This window comes from Canis lupus, chromosome 18, assembly GCF_011100685.1.
Source record: "Canis lupus familiaris isolate Mischka breed German Shepherd chromosome 18, alternate assembly UU_Cfam_GSD_1.0, whole genome shotgun sequence".
Taxonomy (NCBI): domain Eukaryota; kingdom Metazoa; phylum Chordata; class Mammalia; order Carnivora; family Canidae; genus Canis; species Canis lupus.
In genome coordinates this window covers 16,680,612-16,704,570 of record NC_049239.1, presented here as the reverse complement: position 1 = coordinate 16,704,570, position 23,959 = coordinate 16,680,612, and the positions used below count along the sequence as shown (strand labels likewise).

The 23,959-nt window shown below is 37.2% G+C and overlaps 1 protein-coding gene across 1 annotated transcript in view; it reads right to left on the bottom strand.

The window, feature by feature from the left end:
- Positions 1–23,959, bottom strand: part of RELN (reelin) — a 481,015-nt gene that overhangs the window by 331,640 nt on the left and 125,416 nt on the right. Inside the window, 1 exon segment of the mRNA XM_038562771.1 lies at positions 6,859–6,994. Coding sequence (XP_038418699.1) covers positions 6,859–6,994 — 136 coding nt within the window.

Genomic DNA, 23,959 nt, shown 5'->3' with positions numbered 1-23,959 from the left:
ATCAACTGTTGGCATCCTTATCTGTAGGTATGAATGCAGTCCCAATAAATGCACCCATGGGACAGTCCTTGATCTTATTTCAAATGTTTAAATAACAAGGCAAATACATCTGTGAGGCTTCCTTCTGATGGATGGAAATAAATGGGCAACCATACTATCTTTCCTGAGGAATCCTCCAGACACAGTGGAATGGCTCTCATCAAAAATTAAAGGCTTCTGAGATACACTCAAGGCAGCACTTCAAATCTGTGCATCTGTATTATTTCCAGCCTGTCTGGTATTCAGAAACTGCTGTTGTCTTCAATTTTTTAAATGATTTTTTTGTCTTCTTGTTTAGAACACTTTTAAAAATTAGTCTTCTAGGAGAATCTTCCTTTAAAATGTCAAATGTTCAAATACTGTCCACTTGTGTATCCCTTTGCTGACCTGAGTTCATTCTTTGTTGTTGCTTTGGTATCTTAAATAGAACATCACTTGTTTCAATTCGCTTCTTAGTTTTGAGGGATTTGAAACTTATGGTTAAATTGTCACTGATTCAGGCACAAATCTGATCTTCTTTTATGCTCCATTTTAATTCTAATATTATGTTAGCATCTCTGTCCAAGCAATTAAACCTAAATCTAATACTGGTAAAGTTTTGTCTTTAATGCACACATTCCCCCTCAAATGGAATCCCTTTCTGATAATGGGGGGGGGATATAATCAGCATCCAAAAATGAACCTGCATCATACTATAACCAGATCAAACCCATGTCTGACATATAAATGTAAAATTTTCTCCATATTTCAGAAATTTAAATAAGTGCCTCTTATATTTGTAAAAGAGCCTAATATCGTGCTTTCTTTTTATTATTATTTTTAAGTTTTATTTATGTAATCTCTACACCCATCATGGGACTCAAACTCATGACCCCAGGATCAAGAGTCACATACTCTTCCAACTGAGCCAGCCAGGTGCCCCTAAAGTGTTTTGATCATAGTAAATGCTCATAGATATTCCTTTTATCCCCTTCATGCCATCACAGACCTACCGAGATATTAGTTTTCAATATCTGATTTGTCATTAGTTTTCCTGTGTTTGCTCATTTTATATAACGTTTTTGAAAGATCTGAAAACTTTCAATAAATATTTTGGCACTGAAAATTTTTAAATAAATAAATAGGTACCTCTTGATATTGGAATGAGTTAGATAATATTACTACATCTCATCCAGAGATAGATCTCAAAATGAGGATAGGAAACCCATATTGGTCACTCAAAAAAATCTGAGAGATGCTGATACCAACTACCAACTCCAAATAATTTTCATTATATCAATACCATGGCTGTTTAGATTATTTATCTATCTAATTAGATTATTTATCTAATAAATAGATAAAAGATCATTTTAGAGGTGTTTGCAAGCGCCTGGGTGCCTGTCGGTTAAGTGTCTGCCTTCGGCTCAAGTCATGATCCCAGGGTCCTGGGATGGAGTCCCACATTCATCTCCCTCTCCCTCTGCTGCTCCTCCTGCCTGTGTTCTCTCTCCGTCTCTCAAGTAAATAAATAAAAATATTTAAAAGAAACAAACAAACAAAACAAAACACCTGCTTGAAACTGGACTGCCTTCTGAATCCAGGCTGTGTTGACCATTAGGTGAGTGATATTAGGCAATTAATTAACATCTCTGTACTTCAATTTCCTCATCTACAAGCTGAGATAAGAACAGCACCTGCTTCATGGAATTACTGTGAGAAGAACATGGATTAATGGGTGTAAACTACTCACAACAGTGGCTGGCATATTTTCAAAAATATTAATGGTATAGTTGCTATTCTCCAACCTCTTTTCCCTGGTAGTTTCTCACTAACTTTTCTTGTTCGATGACTGAAAGATCTCTTTCCTTCCTTTCTTCCTTTTTCCCTTACCCTATCCCTTTTTGTCTCTTCCCTCTTCTTCTCCTTTCCTTCCTCTCTTCTCTCTGTACCCCTCCTTGCCCTTGGGATTTTTTTTGGGGGGGGGGGCGGATTTACATCCAAGAAGTTTGGATAATTAAATGTCTCTTTACACTTGAGGCTTACTAGTCACTCAAAGACTAATCAAATATAAAGACAAACCATACTGATGTAAGATCTGACTACTAAGCAGTTCTCTGAGTGAAATGAACACTTAAAATGTAAATGATATCTGGGGTCTCTGGGTAGCTCAGTTGGTTAAGCGTCTGACTTTTGATTTTGGCTAAGATCATGATCTCAGGGTCTCTTGGGATCAAGCCCCATGTCAGGCTCCATGCTGATTGTGGAGTCTGCTTGTCTCCCTATCCCTCTATTCATTCGCTCTGTCTCTCTCTCTCAAAAAAGTAAAATTTTTTAAAAAATGTAAATGATATCAACAGGTGTCATAATAAAACTGATAAATAATTTTAGTTACTGATCTATTTAATAGATCTGTACCACTGCAGCCAGCAACTTTATCCTCAGGCCACCTCTCCTCAATGTCTCTTACTTCATTATTTTTTAAAGAGAAAGGCTGTAAACAGATGGCCCAAATGACTATGTAGCTAAGTGGTTTATCAATAAAACCTGATTTAGTTCAATAGTGTGCCACTTACTCTTCTCTAAGAAAAGCATGCACGGCACATTATATAATTGTCTTGGATTTTAGTTCAAATGATCCATAATTCTTACTATGGGTTTTTTTTTTTAAGAATTTTAAATAGAAAACTGGGTTTTAAAATCACAGAGTGTGCATCATACATTTGATGTACTAATATCAGATTATAAAATTAAGTGCAGTGTCAATTTAATTGCCAGCTTTAGAGAGACCAGGTATATGGTAAATGATAAATATTAATTGCTTGGTTTCCTTCAAATCGAAGATGCCATCAATTGTAAGATGGAAAAAATAAAATTAGGATGGGCAATTATAGTTGTAAGATGCCATCATCAAAGGTAAGATGCAACTCTACTTCAGAATTTCCAAAATGTAAAAAAATCTGTATCTTAGAGTTAATGAAATGATCAATGAAATATGATATTATTATTAGTTATTAAGAAATATATTGAGGGCCTTTTATTGTCCACAGTTTCAGCATTGAGAGCTATTAAATACATAAAAATAGTATACATAGTCCTTGACCTTGGGAGACTTAAAGTCCAGTTGAGGGATGCCAGGGTGGCTCAGTCAGTTAAGTATCTGACTCTTGATTTTGGCATAAATCATGATCTTGGGGTAATGAGATGGAGCCCAGTGTTGGGCTCCACACTGGAGTCTGCTTAGGATTCTCTCCCTCCCTCTGCCTCTCTCCTGCCATTCTAAATAAATAAATAATTTAAAATTATTTGTTTATCCAGTTAAAAAAGAAAACACATGTGGAAAATTGATAGGAATTAACTTACAACATGAAAAAGTTACATAAAATATATTATGAAAGTACATAAACATGGTTAAAGTTTAATTTCTAAAATGTAATTCTTGCTCCCTTAAAAAATGACAGTTTTGGCGTGCATGGGTGGCCCAGTTGGTTGGGTGACCAATGCTTGATTTCAGCTCAGGTCACGATCTCAGGGTTATGAAATCAGACCCCACGTTGGGCTCTGTGCTGGGTGTGGAGCCTGCTTGGGATTCTTTGTCTTCCTCCTCCTCTGCCCCTCCCCTCCTGCCACCCCTCTCCCTCTCTGAAAAAAAAAAAAAGAAAAAAAACGACAGTTTTAATTTTGGGGATTGAAAAAAAAATTTGGGAGATTAGTCAAAAAAGAGAGAAACATGGTATATTTACATTCAAATGCCACAGGTTTTGCATTATTTTATTTTTGTTTAATATTCAAAGTTAATGTTGAACATTAACAATCTCCTTCAAGTATTGCTGAGCACATACTAATTACAGATACTAACTTATGTAGAGTTCTACCAAGCACATCATAAATACTGGAGAAAGAAACAAAGGCAAGCAAGTGCAAGACTTAGTTTAGAAAATTTCAAATAAATTGCTTCAGTGATCCAAGTCCAATCTTCAGTGTTCCTGGACTCTCTCACAAACTAATTAGGAAAAGAAATCAATAAAAGCATGGTGCCCACACAGGAAACAGCTACTCTATGTAACATTCAATACAATCATGGCTTACAATAAACAGAGTTAACCATTTATTGAGAATGCTAAGGGGGCACCTGGGTGGCTTAGTGAGTTAAGCTTCTGCCTTCAGCTCAGGTCAGGATCCTGGGGTCCTGGGATAGGAGCTCTGGATCCAGCTCCCTGCTCAGCAGGCAGTCAGCTTCTCCTTTTCCCTCTGCCCTTCCCCCCAACGGTCTGCTCTTGCTCTCTCTCTCTCTAATAGATAAATAAAATCTTTAAAAAGAAAGAATGCTGAAATATGCAAGCTGCATCATCAAAATTTTATTGGGAAATATGGGTGAGAGTATACAAATTTCTTTGTAGTAGGTAAATGTTACTTCTTACCAAACTGTATTTTTCTAAGAAAACATTGTTTGGGTTAAGACTTACAATACCTAAGTTATGGGGTGCCTGGGTGGATCAGTTGGCTAAGCGTCTGACTCTTGATTTTGGCTCAGATCATGATTTCCGTGTCCTGAGATTGAGAATCAAGTTGTTGGGCTCCTTGCTTTGTGGGGGGCCTGCTTCTTTCCCTATCCCTCTGCCTCTGCCCCCATCCCTGCTCAGGCGGCACAGGCATTCTCTCTCTAAAATAAATTAAATAAATAAATGAATGAATGAATGAATGAATGAATGAATAAATAAATAAATAAATACATTTAAAAATACCTAAGTTATTTCTCAGAAGAAAATAGTTTCAGAGTCTGGGAACAGTGAGGCCAGAAGCCATCAAATATCGCCTTTAAACAGACTCAATTCAAAATTATATCTACTTGGAAATAGACAGTTGTATACTGCTGACAATAGATTTCCTTTATGTTCTAGCTTTCAAAAAAGTAATTCTTGCTCTAAATGAAGAAGTTATGCATGGCAAGAATTTAAATTACCTTTCCTAGTGCCAACACGAATAAGATAGAGCATATCAAAAGAGAGAGTCTGAGATCATTATTATAGTAAAGGAGAACACAACACTGTACATCATTTAATTCAAGGGTCATCTTCTGTGGTTTCTACATATGAGATGTTGTACCAACTGTGGGGAGAATCACAAAGAAATTAAAATGTATCCCTGTTTCATCTAATATAATAGGAAAGGCAAGAAATGAACTCAAAAGGAGTATACAGGAAAATATAATCAGCATTATAATAGAGATACAAACAAAATGCAATCGTACACATCACTTCTGTTACTGATATCTTGGAAAGCTTTATAGAAGAGCTGCATTTTAAACAGGTCTTAAAGAACGGGTAGGACTTTAATAATTGGAATTGAGAGGAAATCATGTTTGGGGCTAAGGAAAAAAAGTATGGAGAAAGAGAAAGTCATGTAGTGTTTAGGGAGTTGTGGGGAGTCCTGTAATTTGTGGCCACAGTGAGAAATCAAAGAAAAGATGATACACAGCCAGACAGAGAAGATTCTTCAAACCCAAGCCAAAGGGCTGATCTTCAGGAAGGAGGTTTAAGTCCATCCAAGTTCTGAGTGATCAAGGGTTGTGTCTTAGGAAGATGAACTAGACAACAATGTGCGGGATGGACTGGAGGAGGAATAGGGTGGAGGAGAACAGATTACTTAGGAAGCTACTATTATCATCTTAGCAAAAGGTACTGGATAGAAAAGGTTCAGGTATGAAAAACTTTTTGAAATATAAATGATAGGATGATATATCAATCATTTGGGTAGGTTTAATCTGATATGTGCAGCTTGGGTCACCCAGAGGATAGGCAGAAAGTATATAATCAGTGATGTGGAAGCCACGGGAACACCTGACACTGAACTGAATGTTATCAAAGGGGAAGGAAAGGTAGTGGCAAATTTTACAGTATGCAGGTTTTATCAATTTTGTTGTCTGAGCAAAAGGTTCAGAATAGAAAACCATTCAAGAAAGCTTCCAGCTCTCTTTTGCCTGATTGCCCAAAGAACAGCTGTTCTGAACTGCCGTTGGCCTTATTCCATTGGCCTACTCATCCATTAAACAAATATTTAGTGAGTGTTTACTGAGTGCCAGGGACTGTTCTAGACAGTTGGGGCAAGTCAGCGAACAAAACAGGAAAAAAAATGCTTGCCTTCAAGGAACTTGCATTTCAGCAGGAAGAGACAGACAATAAATAATACACATAATTAAATAAATTAAGTATATTATGTGTTAGAAGTAAAAAACGGTATTAAAAAAAGAGAAGACTAAGAGGTATGAGGCATGGTGATTCTGGAGCAGGGGTAAGGGCATAGTTTACATTGAGAGATGTAGCAAGCCTTTCAACCACAGTGCACTCTTAATATCTAAGGATGCTGTTGGGGCATTCCTCTTAATGAAAACACATGAGAGACTCATTAGGTGTCTGTATAGACTCCTTGACTTCTCACTAGCATAAATCACCTAAATGATCACATTTCTCTCTTTGCACTAATGGCCAGAAAGCTGAACACTAAATCTGTGATCTTCCTACAAAACACATATGGAGCCTCATGGCATTTTTTGGTATGTTCTGAGCTTTCATTTCCCTACTGCCTTGATTTCTTCATATCCCTTTATCTCATTGTGTATTTTGTCAGTGAAAATCCAACTTAGAACTCTTAAAATATAAAAAAATATGCAAAAAAAAACCTGCTAAAGTTATCTTTATGATTTTGACCTTTTTTTGACACCAAAATTAGTGGCTTTAAGATCAAACTGGTTCAAATCATACATTTAAATAGTTACCCTCTATGTGATCCCACAAGATGTACATTTGCCTTCCCTACTGGTCACAAGACACTTTGGGTACTTACATGAAATTCACGCAGCCGGTGCCTGCAGGTGGAGCAATCCAGACGAAGCTGAGGTTGGTTGTGGGTAGATGACTCACATGAGAGGCCACCACACTGCACATAAACTGGTTACCAAACTGGTGGTCAGACATGATCCCTGAGAGACAGGAAAGAAGAGAGAAGTTGTTATAACAACAACAAAGTGTTTCTTATCATGGCATTCACAATATATTCTGGACATTTTTCTCACATGTTAAGATTCATCATGTTGTTTGGCTGCCCTTGTAAGTTATGCAATTTTCCATGTTCTGTTGTCAGAAGGATATAAATCATTTAAAACATTTTTGTTAAGGGGTAATCTACTAATTTCATATTGCTATAATCTTTGCTTTGCTTTGCTTCTGTTGATTCATCTTTATCCATCACCTCAAAGACCACCAGGACCACACCTACAGTACAACAAGGCTGGATTTATTGGAAATGTTTACAGCAAATGAGACCAAATATTATTGGGGACTGGGAAGTATCTCAGTATGAGGATTTTAGCAGAGGCTTGTTAAACTATTTGGGCTTGTGTTAGGTTATTTTAGAGAGTAGGATGATTGAGCTGTCCTGGGAATTTCCTGATTTTAGTACTGAAAGTCCTGCATCCTGGGACCCCCGAATTCTGCTGGGGAGGTTACAGGGATAGTTGGTTTTTCTTCCAGATTTGGTGCTATCAGAAAGTGGGGGCAATTTTATCACTGAGTACCTTAATAATTTTTATCTGGGAGACATGAGGAATGGCATAGGCTGAAGTTGTGATCGATAAAAGTCGTTAGCATGGGGGGGGGGTGGCCATTTTTGTGATTTGTACCATGTTCTCACTTCTGCTGTGTTCCGGTATGATTACAAAATGGTCATGGTTTGGGCTTAAGCCATCAGTTTCAAGGTGGCTTTGTCTAACGTTGATGTTCTGTAAAACTGCTTATATTCCACATGAGAATACCACGGCCTAGCTGTGAGTGCCAGGTCATCTCCCAGCTGAGCTATCAGGAAATGCTTTTTTTTTAAAATAGGATTTTCTTAGGTTTACCTCAGATATAAAATATTAATAAATAACTCAACAAGAAGAGACAACTCAATTTTTAAAAAACAAATAGACAAAAGACCTGAAGAGACACCGCACCAAAAAAATACACAAATAGCAAGTAAATACATGAAAAGATGTTCAACATCATATGTTATTAGAGTATTGCAAATTAAAACAACACTGAAATGCCACTTCACAACTATTATGGGTACAGTGACAACACCAAATGCTGATGTGGAAACAAGAACTCTTATTCACTGCTGGTGGAAATACAAAATGGTATAGCCACTTTGGAAGACGGTTTAGCATTTTCTTACAAAAATAAACATACTCTTACAGTATGATCCAGCAATCATGCTCCATAGCATTTACTCAAATAAGCTAAAGATTTCTGTCCACACAAAAACCTGCACATGGATGTATATAGAAGTCTTATTCACAACTGTCAGAGCTTAGAACCAACCAATATATCCTTCAATAAGTGAATGGAAAAATAAACTGTGGTACATCAAAACAATGGAGTATATGTCTATTTAGGGCCCAAAGGACATGAGCTACCATGCCATGACAAGACATGAATAAATAAATGCATTTTATTAAATGAAAAAAGCCAATCTGGAAAGGCTACATATTGTATGATTCCAACTATACCAGATTCTGAAATAGTCAAAACTATAGTCAAAACTATAGAGACAGTGAAAACATCACCAGTTGCCAGGGGTTTGGAGGGAGGCAAGGATCAATAGACAGAACAAAGGTTTTTTTTAGGGCAGTGGAACTATTCCGTTTAATACTACAATAGTAGATACATATCATTATATATTTGTTAAAACACATAGAATGTACAACATTAAGAGTGAATCCTAGTGTAAACTAGGGACTTTGAGTGGAAATGAGTCAGTAGTAACAGATGGAAATATCATGTCCCCTCCATCCCAAAGTTACTGTGAGAATTAAATGATCCAATACATATGGAGTACAGTATCCCCCCATGTTTGGATAGATGCCCTTCCTATATGTCATCATAATAGTCCATACATGCTTCATCATAGCACTTGACCTGTGAGGGACTAGGTCTTTAATTTTTATATTCCAAGCAACTATCACAATGCCTGACACATCACAGATACTCAAGAAATATTTTTCTGAATCAATACAAGAATGATTTAACTAAAGAAATTAAAAGCATGAGAAAAGATATCACACAGGTTACATTACCTAGTGAAACAGAATCTTCTGGAATAAAAGAATAGGTCATACTGGACAAAGAAATAGAAAAATAGGTGTATGTTTTGACATATCCTAACGATGCCCTTTTCCTCTTTGAAGTTTTTATTTTTTTAAGCTATGCCTTGAGACAAAATTCATCAAGCCAGAGAAACCACAAGGTTAGGGAGGATAAGAAACTCCCAGGGAAATCACAGAGTGCTGCAGGAGACTCAAAAGCAATGACTCAGGAATTGCTACTCCATTCCGGTTGGGCATAAAGCAGAAATCCTGTGTGTGTGGAAAATGACACATCTGTAGGAGTCGGCCTGACCAAAAAGGAAAGCAAAAGTTCCAGCCACAATCGAGTGGGAAAAGAAATGAATCAAACAAAATAAGGTTTCAGGGTTTCACAGCCTTGGTAACAGGATTCACATTCAAATATCTCCCTATTCTTCAAAACCCCTCCTAGAAAGTGAGTCAATGTAATGTCTAGGCTGCATATTACTTCACAACGGTTTATAAAATAGCTATATTGTTGTTAATTACATCATGCCCTACTCTGGGTAAATATACCACAGAACAACATTCTTACAATCCAACAGTCTGGCACAGTAGTTCCCCAACAAATAAAGGCTGGTTCCTAGAGATTCTGAGTTCACTGGTTTGGGATAAAGCTTGGGTACTGAGAGTTTTAGAAGCTCACCAAGCAAATCTCATGTGTGTAGCCAAGAACATGCATGAAAAATGTGTCTTAGTAAAATGTTATCCAGGCTTCAGGGCTTAAAATAATATGGATATGGAACCAATATAGCAGCTTGAAAGTATCTAGCAGTGTCTTACACAATGACACTGATAGTAATACAAAATTTTCTTTTTTAAAAAAAATATTATTTATTTATTTATTCATGGGAGACACAGAGAGAGAGAGAGACAGAGACACAGAGAGAGGGAGAAGCAGGCTCCACGCAGGGAACCCGATGTGGGACTCAATCCTGGGACTCCAGGACCACGCCCTGGGCCAAAGGCAGACACTAAACCGCTGAGCCATCCAGGGATCCCCGTAATACAAAATTTTCAATCCTTTACCCACTACTCCTAGATCCACTCCAACATGTATTCTGAGAGCCTTATTATGTACCTTCAAATATTATGAGTGTGCAGTGGTCTTTGCTTTTTTTTTTAATTTATTTTTTATTGGTGTTCAATATACTAACATACAGAATAACCCCCAGTGCCCGTCACCCATTCACTCCCACCCCCCCCGCCCTTCTCCCCTTCCACCACCCCTAGTTCGTTTCCCAGAGTTAGCAGTCTTTACGTTCTGTCTCCCTTTCTGATATTTCCCACACATTTCTTCTCCCTTCCCATTTTTAAATTTTTAATTCAAGTATTATTAACATACAGTGTTATATTAGTTCCAGGGGTACAATATAATGATTCTATACATTGCTCCATGCTCATTACAATGTTTTTATTTCCCTTTATCTATTTAATTCATTTCCCTGCCCACCTCCCCTCTGGCAATCACTAGTTTGTTCTCTGTATTTAAGAATCTGTTTTTCCATTTTTTTTATTTGTTCATTTGTTTTGTTTCTTAAATTCCGTATATGAATACGGTAATTACCTTTGTCTGACTTATTTCACTTGGTTTTATAACCTCTAAGTCCATCAATGTTGTTGCAAATTGCAAGATACCATTCCTTTTTTATGCCCAAAATTCCATAAACACACACACACACACACAAACACACACACACACACACACACACACACACACGATATATCTTCTTTACCCACTCATCTATGGATGGACATTTGGGTTGCTTCCATATCTTAGTTACCACATTTTAATTGGCATTTTCTTTGAAAATATCTAAAAGTTGGCCAGAGTTGCAGCGATTAGAAATCTATTCATCTTAATATCAACCAGCAGAAAAACAAAAAACAACAGTATTTACAGAATATTTGTTTTGGATCAATCTATTAGGCCCTGGGGAAATACACAGAAGAAATGTATGACACGGTCCCTATCTCAAAATGACTTGACCTGGAAAGAGAAAACTAGAGCAAACTGACATTCTAAATAAAACATCTGGAAAACAAGTAGGTGCTAAATGAACTTGTATTTTAGAAAAATTATGAAATAGGAGAAGAGTGACTAAAATAAACAATTATAATAATGATTATAATAATATTTATTGAGCACTTACTCTGGCCTGGTGCTATGTAAGCGTTTCATGAATATCAACTTATTTGAGGCTCTTACCAACACTGTTAAGTAGTAGGGTTCATTTTACCTATAAAGACCCTGAGATGATGGAGATGAAAGAACATGCTCCTCGTCACAGAGAAAGTGAAGAGTGTAGTCTGGATTTAAACCAGTGCCCTTGCCATCCAGTCAGAAATAGAGCTATTGAAGAGGAGCTGGAGCTGTCTTGAGAGAAAAGCCAAGGTTCCCATATTTGTTTTTATTTACATGAGGCAGCAGAGTATAGTCAAGGGACTACCCCGTCACACTGCCACACACCTTTGTATGACCTTGTCAGGGTGTACTCTCTGAGTACTAAATGAATAGAAGACGGGCACTGGGGGTTATTCTGTATGTTAGTAAATTGAACACCAATAAAAAATAAATTAAAAAAAAATAAAATAAAAAAAATAAATAAATGAATAGAAGAAAGATGGGGGTACGTCTCACAAAGGCAGACATAATGAGCAGAGGTGCAAATATAAAATGAGAATGGGGATAAGGAGAGCAGTCCGACTCAGCTTCCAGCGTACTATGAAACACGATTTACTGCACCTGCCACAATGATCTTCTTAATGGCTTGTGTCACGAAAGACATATACCATCTAATTAACATATGTGATTTGGGAACCTATTCTTGGGATAACTGAAATTTGAATTTGATAATGAACTTAAATTTACGATGGTGCCTTCCCTGCTGCATGTTGGATAATAGGGTACTTATTGAGTTTTTAATATTACTTGAAAAAGGGAAAACTGGATCTATAATAAAATTTAATTTCATGTATCTCAGAGAGATATATGCTTATTATATGTGTATGTGTGTACCATAGTAAGAACAAAGATTTTATTTTCATTGTTATGGTTATATGTAAACTCTCATACAAAAAATTTTCATGTGGAACTTCTTAGAGAAAAAAAGCTGTACTTTCCCAAGTATATTATGGACTATGAGAGAAAATAAGCACTTCCAGAAGTATAGCTCTCCTGATCTAACTTTGGGCAAAGAAAGTAAAGTATAATTTCAAACTCTGAAGTTCCACAAGATTGATAACTTGTCTAGCAAGATTTCAAAGTATCCATGTTACAAACACATTTTCCTTTTGAATATTGTGTATATATATTTGAAAAATAGAATATTCACAATCTAGCTATCATTTCTATATTAGAAAAAGTCAATATAACTTTTTGACATAATATGGGTGTTTTAAATTCAGTAAGTCACTCAAACCACTGGATATCTAGTTTAAAAATACCTGCCTTCTTAATGATCATTGCAGTTAAATGATAGAAATCTGTACCAGAGTTTCCCTTATCCACATTATACTTCTGCAAGATTAGGCTCATGGTGTCTGTAATTGTTCTAAAGTTGCTTCCATGATTCCTTTTAAGACAGTGATACACATTTCTTTGCCTTCTGGGATGTCATTTTCCTTGACAAGTCTTCAGTTATTTTAAGTTTGTGACTAAACCTTGTCTGAACTCTATTTTCCCACAGGAATACTATTCTATGCTTTTAATGTGCACACCTTGGATCTTCCGAACTGTAACTAAAACTTCTATAATTTCCTCCATCTCTAAAACAAAATGTACATATTCTCATAAAAATGTAGGCCATTCACTTCCAAGAAACACACTGAATACTTTATTACCCAAAATAACCAATATGGTGGAGAAATTACACATTTATGTTGGTTTTATTCAATATTTTGTAGACTAAAGATGTGGTTTACTTAAATCTGTTTAGTTTGCAATTTGCCATGGTTAGTGTTAAAGTGGGTAAAACATGTCCTGGTTTATTTTTCATGAATTTCAAGCACTAAGATATCCGTGGATGAGATATTGCCAAAGAAAGGGCAAGTACATTAATGTTACAGATTTTTGTTTGTGGAAAAATATAACCTTCATATATAAAAATGATAAAAACTTAAAAGAAATATTATTTTATCATTTTAAACACTTTCAGAAAGTACAGTAAAATGTACTGTTGGGAAGTTTTAGTAATTAGATAACTTATGTCTACATAAAAAGCAGGAGAGAAGACAAATGTTTAACATGAGTTCTATTTCCTTTTATTATCATTTTATCTTTCCTTAAAAGGGATATCTAAAGGCTTCCACCGATTAATAAAAAATAGACCCTTCTGCAAATCTAGTTTGGAAAGTTAGTGTTCTATTGTAAGTGAATAAGGGAAAATGAATTTCAGAGTCCCTCTTAGTCATTTGTAAAATCTTTTCACTTGATTTAAATATGAATAACTGTTTACCTACAGTATTTGACTTGTCTATTATTTGCCTTCTTTGCTACGTCAATGTACTCAAACATTTTAACAAAGCTAAACATGATTTTATACTCCGAAAAGTAATCACAGAACTTTCTGAAAATAACCTTATTGCAGCTTATCTGTGAAGCACCAGGCTGATCAAAATGGATATGAAAAGAACAGCTCTCAAGTAGTGCTACTAGATAATGAATAGCTCGTGCATATATGCTCACATGTATACACTGGGTATGTGTAATTTTTAGAACATTGATTTAAAGGCATTTGGTTTCAGGTGTTAAGTCAAGAAGCAAAAAAGCACTAAAACCTTTTAAAATCATGTTGAAATTGTATGTCTATGGGCATAAGTTAGAAAATGTATGAGGATTCCGTGCTATTTCCACATTTCTTGTCAGTTACACAAAAAGATCTTTTAAGTCCATCTGATTCTTTCCTCACTTGCTGCAGTTACCCTCTCTGGCCCTCTCTCAGCACTGCCATTTACCAAATGCCTTCTCCATGCCTGGTGGTTTCACCCTATCATTGCCTTACTACTGAGGGGGCAGTAGTCAGGAAAGATTGAGGGCAGAGACCCCAGAGGCAGTCTGCCTGGGTTCAGATCCTTGCTCCACTACCGAGGAGCTATGGAATCTTGGGCAGGTTTACTCAAAAACTCTGTTCCTCAGTTTCCTCTCAAGGAAAGTGGAGATGATAGCAATGGGGTGGTGGCAAAGATCAATGAGTATACAGCACAAAGCATTATATGTGTTAAACATTACTATTTCCATTCTGGAGATCAAGAATTATCAAGAACCAGTGATTTTAAGTGACTTGCAAGGATAACAGAGCTACTGAATGACACCTGAACACCTCTATCTTACACTATGCACTGGCTTCTTCCCTACCTGTATCCTTATGTGGAAGTACCTCAATTCTAGGAGAGACCCCTGTCCTGATCCAAAGGAATTCCTGTCCAAACCCAATGATGGAGGGAAAACCATCTGAGAGTAAGCAGGAGGAAGACTTCTTCTCTGGGCAAAAGCTTAGGTGCTCCTCCTTCACTACCCCCCAATCCAAACACCTTAATTTCTCATCAGGTAATTATTAGATATTCTTTGTCCTCTTGGTAGGCACGTATCTGAATGAAATATGGATGTGGGGGGGGGGGATCCCTGGATGGCTCAGCAGTTTAGTGCCTGCCTTTGGCCCAGGGCGTGGTCCTGGAGTCCCCGGATCGAGTCCCACATCGGGCTCCCTGCATGGAGCCTGCTTCTCCCTCTGTGTTTCTGCCTCTCTCTCTCTCTCTCTCTCTGTCTCTCTCTGTGTGTGTGTCTCTACATCTGTGTGTGTGTGTCTCATTAATAAATAAATAAAATCTTAAAAAAAAAAGAAATATGGATGTGAGTGAGATATCTTTAAGCCAAAAGTGTGCCCCTAAAGGGCAAAGCCATTCAGTTTCACTTAGATCCATGTGGCCACTGAGTTTGACAGAGCAGCAACTTTTCCAAAGAGCAGCAACTTTTCCAAAGTGAAAGTTTCTACTAACTGAAGCTCTCTGATCCTCTGGTTCAAAGTATACCTCTGCTGCCTTTCCTCCTAATGCTACATACCACCTCCCCTCCCCCATTAACAGCTGTTTGGTGGCAGGTAATCACTACATCATACTGTCTGCCACCAGCCTTTCCAAACTAAGTGCACCACACTGGCTTCCTGTCCAGAACTATATATTGCCTCACTACCTTGCTTGCTGGTGCTGGTGCTTGCTCCCTTGACTTGCCCTATGTATGTTGGATTCACAGTACAATTTCCAGGCAAGAAGTCAGATTTTACACATCTGCAGTCAAGAAAACTATAAAGAAAAAGAGGCTTTGGAAACCCAAGCCAATATAGAAGGGTGAAAAGAGCCTCAGCAAGGCTTTCTTTACAAAACAAAACATCCTGCATAACTGAAACTTTATACCCATTGAATAGCAACTTGCCATTTCCCCTCTGCCTCAGCCCCTGGCAATCACCCTTCTTCTAAGAGTTTGACTATTTTCGATACCACATATAAATAGAATTATGTGGGATTTGTCCTTCTGTAACTGGTTTATTTCACTTGGCATAATATGGTATAGGTTCACTCATGTTGTCACATATGGCAAGATTTCTTTCTTTCTTTTTAAATATTTCTTTTTTTTTCATTATTTATTTGAGAGAGAGAGAGAGAGAGAGAGAGAGAGAATGAATAAGCAAGAGGAGCAGAAGGAGAAAGAGAAGCAAACTCCCCACTGAGCAGGGAGCCTGATGTGGGACTCCATCCCAGGACCTTAAGATCATGACCTGAGCCTAAGGCAGACACTAACCAACTGAGCCACCCAGGCACCCCAGATTTCCTCCTTTTATAAGGCTAATATTCCATCGTAAGTATATACCAGATTCTCTTTATCCATTCATCCATTGATGGACATTTAGGTGGTTTCTGTACCTTGGCTATTGTGAACAGTGCTGCAGTGAACATGAAAGTACAGATACCTCTTCAGGATTCTGATTTTAATTCTTCTGGGTATCTACTCTTAAGTGGAATTACTGGACCATATGTTACTTCTATTTTAAATTTTTTAAGGAACCCTCATTTTCCACAGTGCCTGTGCATTTTTGCATTCCTACCAATAGTGCATAAGAATTGCCATTTCTCCAAATCCTTGCCAACAACTTACCTTTTATTTTATAATAGCTCAACAAATGTGAGATATTTATCTGATGATTAGTGATGTTGACCATCTTTTTTTTTAATTTTTATTTATTTATGATAGTCATCACACACAGAGAGAGAGAGGCAGAGACATAGGCAGAGGGAGAAACAGGCTCCATGCACCGGGAGCCCGACGTGGGATTCGATCCCGGGTCTCCAGGATTGTGCCCTGGGCCAAAGGCAGGCACTAAACCGCTGTGCCACCCAGGGATCCCTTGACCATCTTTTCATCTACCGACCAGGTATTTATTTGTCTTTGAAGAAATGTCAATTTAAGTTCTTTGACCACTTTTTAATCAGGTATTTGTTTTTATACTATTGAGTTGGAGGAGCTACTGTTTGACAGACATAAAGTTTCAGTTATGCAAGACAAGTAAGTTCTAGAGGTCTGCGGTATAACAGTGTTCTAGTTAGCAATATTGTGCACTTAAAAATTCGTTGAGAGTAGATCTTTTTTTTAAGATTTATTTATTTATTCATTATAGACAGAGACAGAGAGAGAGAGAGAGAGAGAGAGAGGCAAAGACACAGGAGGAGGGAGAAGCAGGCTCCATGCCGGGAGCCCGACGCGGGACTCGATCCCAGGACTCCAGGATCTCACCATGGGCCAAAGGCAGGTGCTAAACCGCTGAGCCACCCAGAGATCCCCGAGAGTAGATCTTAATGCTGAGTGTCCTTACCACAATAAATAAATAAGCAAATAAACACGAAAAAAATTAAGAAAAAAACAAAACTATATACTGTTGCCTTGCTGGAATAACTCTATAACCTATAAGCCACCCCTAGCATATGCAAACCTACCTCTCCCTCTCCTCTTCTTTCCTTCTTGGCAAAGAATTGCTCAGCTGATGTATTTAGGGATTTTAATGTAATTACAGAATTACCTCTAGAATACTGGTTCAGAACTCTCCTTATCCTCGTTTTTAAAAGGAGGGAGAGGACAAGGTGGAGGAGAAGATGACCCTGGAAAAAAAAATAACACCTAACATTTTCTGAGTATTTAATGATACATATCAGTTCTGAGTATTTACCAATTAACCCATTTATTCATTAAAATCCTAAGAAGTATTATTATCCCGATTTTATAGATGAAGAAACTGAAGATTGAAGACATTAAATAAGGGGTCCAAGTCACTAGTCTCTAGACAGACCACTAGTTACTTGAGATCCAGCCCTGTCACTTTTTGGTGGTGTGATCTTGAGCCAGGTTACTTAAATTCTCTAAGTCTTATGATCATTATTATTTATTATGTAGATAATAATAAGACCTACTTAATAGAACTATGGAAATGATTAGGTAATAATTCATTTTGTGAGAATTAAATGCTCAAATGTGTGTAAACTGACTACAAGAGTGCCCATTAAATGTTGACATTTTATTTGCAGATTTAAGAATATACCCTAGCCCTCTGTTTCTACCACATTCAGATAAAATTCCCCTTTAAAGAGGTAAGTGAGCTGCAGATCCCCCAGACTGCATGAAGCTCAGAACAAAGCTATAGACAAGGGGCATGGTAACCCCTGGCTAATCCCTGAAAGTTTCTGTATGAAAAAACAGGCTCTGATTATCTTAACTGTACCTCCACAATGGCTGATCTAAAAGAATTATCTCTAGAGTAAGCCAAATTTCTAAATAACCAGAGACTGCTGACATGTAGATACAGCTCCAGGTCAGAATGCCGTATCAATATTTTATCAATGTTTCAATGAACAATCCCAGTCTTCTGTCTTTAAGTGCTCAACATCTTAAAGGAATAGAGAATCTTCCTTCCTTCTCTCCTATCTTGACCATCATAGCCCATACTGTCACTGTACTATCTGTGAATTGACCCTGTTGCCAATTTAGTCTATGACAGTGTTTCTCAAACTTTTTGTTTTGTTTTGTTTTTATTATCATTCGTCTCACTAGTCTTTTTAGGCATTTTCCCCTAATTTTCCTATCCCCTGAAATTTTATATAAAATACAGTATCACTGAAGCCCTGGGTATACTACTGATACTCTCAGTTACAAACCACAGAATAAAATCTAGATTAAAGGAATTTTGAGTGATATGAGGCAGCTTCTCTGGGAGATACACAGAAATAAAGCTGGTGTTGCACAGCAAGGAGTGAAGTCCACCCACAGGAACGGTCCAACAAAATCAATAGCTGCCACCACTCACTCCTTGATATCAACCATATTTGGACTAAAATAACAGAGCACCCACTACAGATATTCCAAAAAAAATAAGAACTTTCCATGACTGCACTTGATTGAATGGATTTCCCCAATGCTTATTCCTCAGCTCAAACTGCACTCTTCTGTATCCAAGTCTCATGAGGTCTAGGTAGTAGAAAGAAATTAACTTAGAAGCCCTCACCTCTAGAAAGGAAATATGGGAATTCTATTTTGGAACAGTGGTACTCACAATGTGGGAAACTTTATAAAAATGTTGGAAAATCACAGATGATATATGTCTACTACAGAAAGCAAGTTCAAGCTCTATGAAGTTCTGATTTTTTCAATCCAAAAATGGCTAAAACAACTGATAGCTTTAAACAACCATGAATTTTATGTCCATGAACCTACATATTGAGTTCGTTATCCCTTACCTTGAGCGTTCTGGCACAGGAAAGATACTTCTTATAGCATGTGATCTATTTGATAGAAAGGAACAAAGGCTTCCCATACCTTTCCTGGAAGCCTAACAGATTTCCTGAGGAGTTATACAAGAATAGACAATACACCTCTGCCTGCTGACTCTAGATGGTAAATATCTGCAATAAATGGCAGAGATCCTTTTGCTAGCTAGAGCTCTTGCTAAAGTAGCAACATCAGTGAGTTAGTATAGTATTTATTATCTCAGTTAAGGAACACTCTCTATCCAGTCATGGATATGTTACTGACCTCTCCCCCCAGCCCCACTCAATCAATCAGGAAGTCCTGATATTACCCCAAATATTTTTTCAACTCGGCCTCCTCTTGCCTATCCTTTCTACCATGGCTTTATTTCAGGCTTTCATTGTCTCTTTTTTTTTTTTTTACCAATACCAACATCTCCCTAACTGGCTTTTTGAGTTCAGTTTTGCTTCCTCAGGCTAACTCTTAATACATATCTTTCTGAAATGCAAATCTGATTTTATCATTCCACTGATTTAAATCCTTCAATGGCAATCCATACTTATAGAAGTAGGCCTAACTTCCTCAACATGACATTCTGTTCCCCTGTCCATTTCTCTGGGCTCATTAATCATGCCTCGGATTCAAACTTCACACTCCATCAAGATCAAATTGCACATGGCTATATGCACATACCTCTAGTTTTGCTCTTGTTCCCTCTGCTAGACCAGAGGTTAGCAAATTATGGCCCAGGGGTCAAATCTGGGCCATGTGTTGTGTTTGTATTACCACTGAGCTAAGAAGGAGCTTTTACATTTTGAAAAATTGTAAAACAAAAAGAAAAATATGCCTTCCTCTGTTCATGTCTTTTGCCCATTTCATGATTGGATTGTTTGTTTCTTTGCTGTTGAGTTTAATAAGCTATTTACAGATCTTGGGTACGTCATTTGCAATTGAGACCTACCATTATGACCTAAAATGCCTAAAATGTTTACTATCCAGCCACTTACAGAAAAGGTTCACTGACCCCTGGCCTAAGTACCCTTTCTTCCTCAAATTTGGCTAAACCCTTACTCATCACTTAACACCTATATGAGATCAAAAATCATCTCCTTCATGAGGTTTTCCTATACAACTTCCTCTTCTATCCAGGTTAACATTAGGCTCTCATAATACCCAGAGAATAGTTCTTTTATTGAACCTACTCATTGCATTACAGATAATTATCTGTCTTCCTCATGAAACTGTTAATTATGTGTTAGGAATTTTTTATTCACAAAGTCTATGACAGACAGATAATAGATGTTTATGGAATGAAATGTTGCTGAATAAAGGCGTTACTACTGACATCATGGGGTAGCACAGTAATTTAAATGACAGGAGCTCTCCGTGGTGCTGAAGAGATCTTCCTTCAGCTCCTTCCCAGAACCTTGTTTTGTGTTTGTCAATTACTTTCACCAGCCTCTATAATGACTTCATGACTTTTTCTGCCATTTGCCAATCAACTTCCTGTAAAATACAAACTCTTGTCCATCTCTCTTCATCTCCAATTAACTCTACATACCTTTTGGTCAAGGTATTTATTGTTTACCAAATAGTCATATGCTCCCCTACACTCTCTAGCCTCTGCAGTTCAAAAAGGCCATGCGAATAATTTTGACCAATGGATATATGCAGAAATGAAGTATTCTATCTCTGGTTGAAGTACAGAATAGAGTGAGTCCTCTACATTCCTTCATTCCCTTGCCATGATGGCAAAAGAAGCCACACACTGATATAGCATAGTCATAGTCACAATATGGAAATACCTTAGATTGCTGAGTCCCTGTATGGGGGACAATTATCCTAAAGAGTCTTTCTGACTTAAATAGAACTGTTCAATTAAGCTATGATTTGGGGTTAATTTCTTACCACCACAACAAAACTGAATTTCTCTGGTTAATACATCCTTTTAATATAACCCTTAAGACAGTTCATTGATTTCTATTTCCTTTACTGCATTATACATTTCTTAAGAGAAGTGATTTGATCCTATTGATTTTCACAGCATCACTCAAAAATTGTTTGCTAAATAGATGGATGGACTTCTGCCTTTCTCTTCATGATATTTTCTACTTTCAAGAACAACAAACTGTTTAATTTACAGCAGTTAAAGGAAAACTGTGATGAGTGCAATTTCCTCATATGTGAAATATGGAAGACAACAGTACCCAACCCACTGGGTTACATATTTAACATATGTAAAGCACATAATAAATGTATTATATAAATGTTGACTATTAGTACACCATTAAAACTTCTTTTTAGGAATCCTAAATTTCTATCCATGTCCCCAGTGACTTACAAAATCAATGACTTTTTTTTCTGGTAAAGGCACTGCATTCAATAACTCTAGTCTTTGTTTTATTATAAAATTAATGAATTTAAAAATATTAAACCACATATAACAAAAATACAGATTAAACATGTATAATATTATAATTATCGCAAGCACTTTATCTATTTAGATCATGGTAGCAGCTTATGTACCATAAGAAAACACTGACAATGAATGAATTCTGACAATGAAACATATTTTGTTTTTCAGCTCAAGTGATTCTAAATCAGATACAAGAAATACCAATACATATTAAAAGACAAAACACAGGAAAATATGATGTATACTACTTTTATTTATTTGTTTATTTATTTAGAGAGTGTGAGCACATGAAAGGGGAAGGGGCTGAGGAAGAAGGAGAGTGAATCTTTAAGCACTCCCTCCCAGCAGAATGCCATGCACAGAGTCCCATGAAGGGCTCCATCTCAAGACCCTGAGATCATGACCTAAGCTGAAATCAAGAGTCAGATGCTCAACCGAATCACCCAGGCACCCTGAAACAAATTTATTTAGATTTGAAATTATTTTACCTACAGCTTCTAATTGAAAAGACAACCCAAACATTTTTTAAAAGAATTCATTTACACATTTCTATAGTTGGGAAGAAAAATATTAGAACTTTTATATTGTACTGTCAAATTTATATGTCTTATGATATAAAAAGTATGTGGGTGTCTGGGTGGCTCAGTGAGTTAAGTATCTACCTTGCACTCAGGTCATGATTCCCGGGGTCCTGGTATTGCGTCCTGCTTGGGCTTCCTGCTCAGGAGGGAGTCTGCTCCTCCCTTTCCCCCTGCCTCTCACCCGGCTTGTGCTCTCTCTCACTCACTCTTTCTCAAATAAACAAATAAAATATTTCAAAAATATATATACAAAGTATGTAAGCACAGGAGTGTATGTACTGAACTTATAAATTAAAAGTAAATAAATAGACAAGTATACATATGTGTTCAAAAATTTTACTAATAGAGGAATTCTACATTTGGTTTAGAGACTTCACCAGGTCAGGGAGGGAACTAAGAGATTAAGAGATTTGGTGTGAAAAAAAAATCATCTCCCTTGTGACTTTCTGAGACAAGAGAACTGTCAACTTTTTTTTTTTCTTATCCTCCTGTGGTCAGTCAGGAGATAACAATAGTGATGAGAATAAGAACAGAAAAGGCTTTGATTTGAGTCCTTTGTTGTATTCTTCAAGGGAATGAAGGGGAACATGACAGTAGGAACACAGCAGAAGCCCACAATCAGCAGTGTGTTTCTGGGTGTGCTATGGAATTATGATCTAGCATGAGGATGCCAGACTTATGCCAATAAGTGTTAAAGATGCTATGAGGGCCTAATACAATGGAATACTGCAAAGATATTGATAATCCAAAGCAAATTACTCTATCATAAAAGAAGCCTACATTATTTTGTGAGCTCAAAGAGATAGCAAATGCATCTACTTAGGACAGAGAATCAATAAACCACTACAGCAATATTTGAGACTGGTTTTGGAAGGGAAATAAAATTTCCTTTTTATTGTTTGTTTTTGTTTTTTTTTTTTTTTTGTTTTGTTGCAAAAGGAACAGCATGCTCAAAGTGGAAGAGTGCTGGTCATACTGAGACAACTAAGGAGAGATGAGAGCAGCTGGGATATAGTGGTATGTACAGCAGGCCCAGGGAGGAAAGTGCAGGAAATTGAGAGAGGCCAAAATAGAAAGATTTTTGATGCCTCAGTCAAGAATTGGTACTGCTATAGGCACAATGGGGAGTGACCCTCAGAACTGTGTATACATAGAAAGAAAATAATAATGTGGTAGTGGTGTGTAAAATGTACAATCAAATCAAAGAACATCAAGGACAGTACCTAGAAAATTAACACAAGAGACTAGGCAAGGCATGAAGAGGGTTGAAATTCCAGTGTTAGGAGGAAAGTTTTTGATTTGAATCTCTTGTCTTATGCCTTGTATTATGGTGCTAGGGCTGCTATAACAAAATATCACAAACTGATATAATGGAATATTACTCAGCCATTAGAAAAGATGAATACCCACCATTTGGTTCAACATGGATGGAACTGGAGGGTATTATGCTGAGTGAAGTAAGTCAATTGGAGAAGGACAATCATCATATGGTTTCACTTATATGGGGAATATAAAAAACAGTGAAAGGGATTATAGGGGAAAGGAGAGAAGATGAGTGGGAAAAATCACAGAGGGTGACAACACATGAGAGACTCCTAACTCTGGGAAATGAGCCAAGGGTAGTGGAAGGGGAGGGGGGAGGGGGGAGAGGGTAACTGGGTGATGGGCACTGAGGGTGTACTTGATGGGATGAGCAGTGGGTGTTATACTATATGCTGGCAAATCGAACTTCAATAAAAAAAAGGAAAAAAATTATCACAAACTAGATGGTTGAAAACAACAGGAATTTATTATCTCACACTTCTGGAGGTTAGAAGTCCAAAATCAAGGTGTCAGCATGCTAGTACTTTCTGAAGACTGTGAGGGAGAATCTATCTCATGTTTTTTTCTCAGGCATAGGAATAATAACATCATTCCAATCTTCCTTCCTCACATGGCATTCTCCTTGTGTCTCTGTGCCCTCCTATGGTTGTCTTATAAGAACACCAGTCATAATAGAT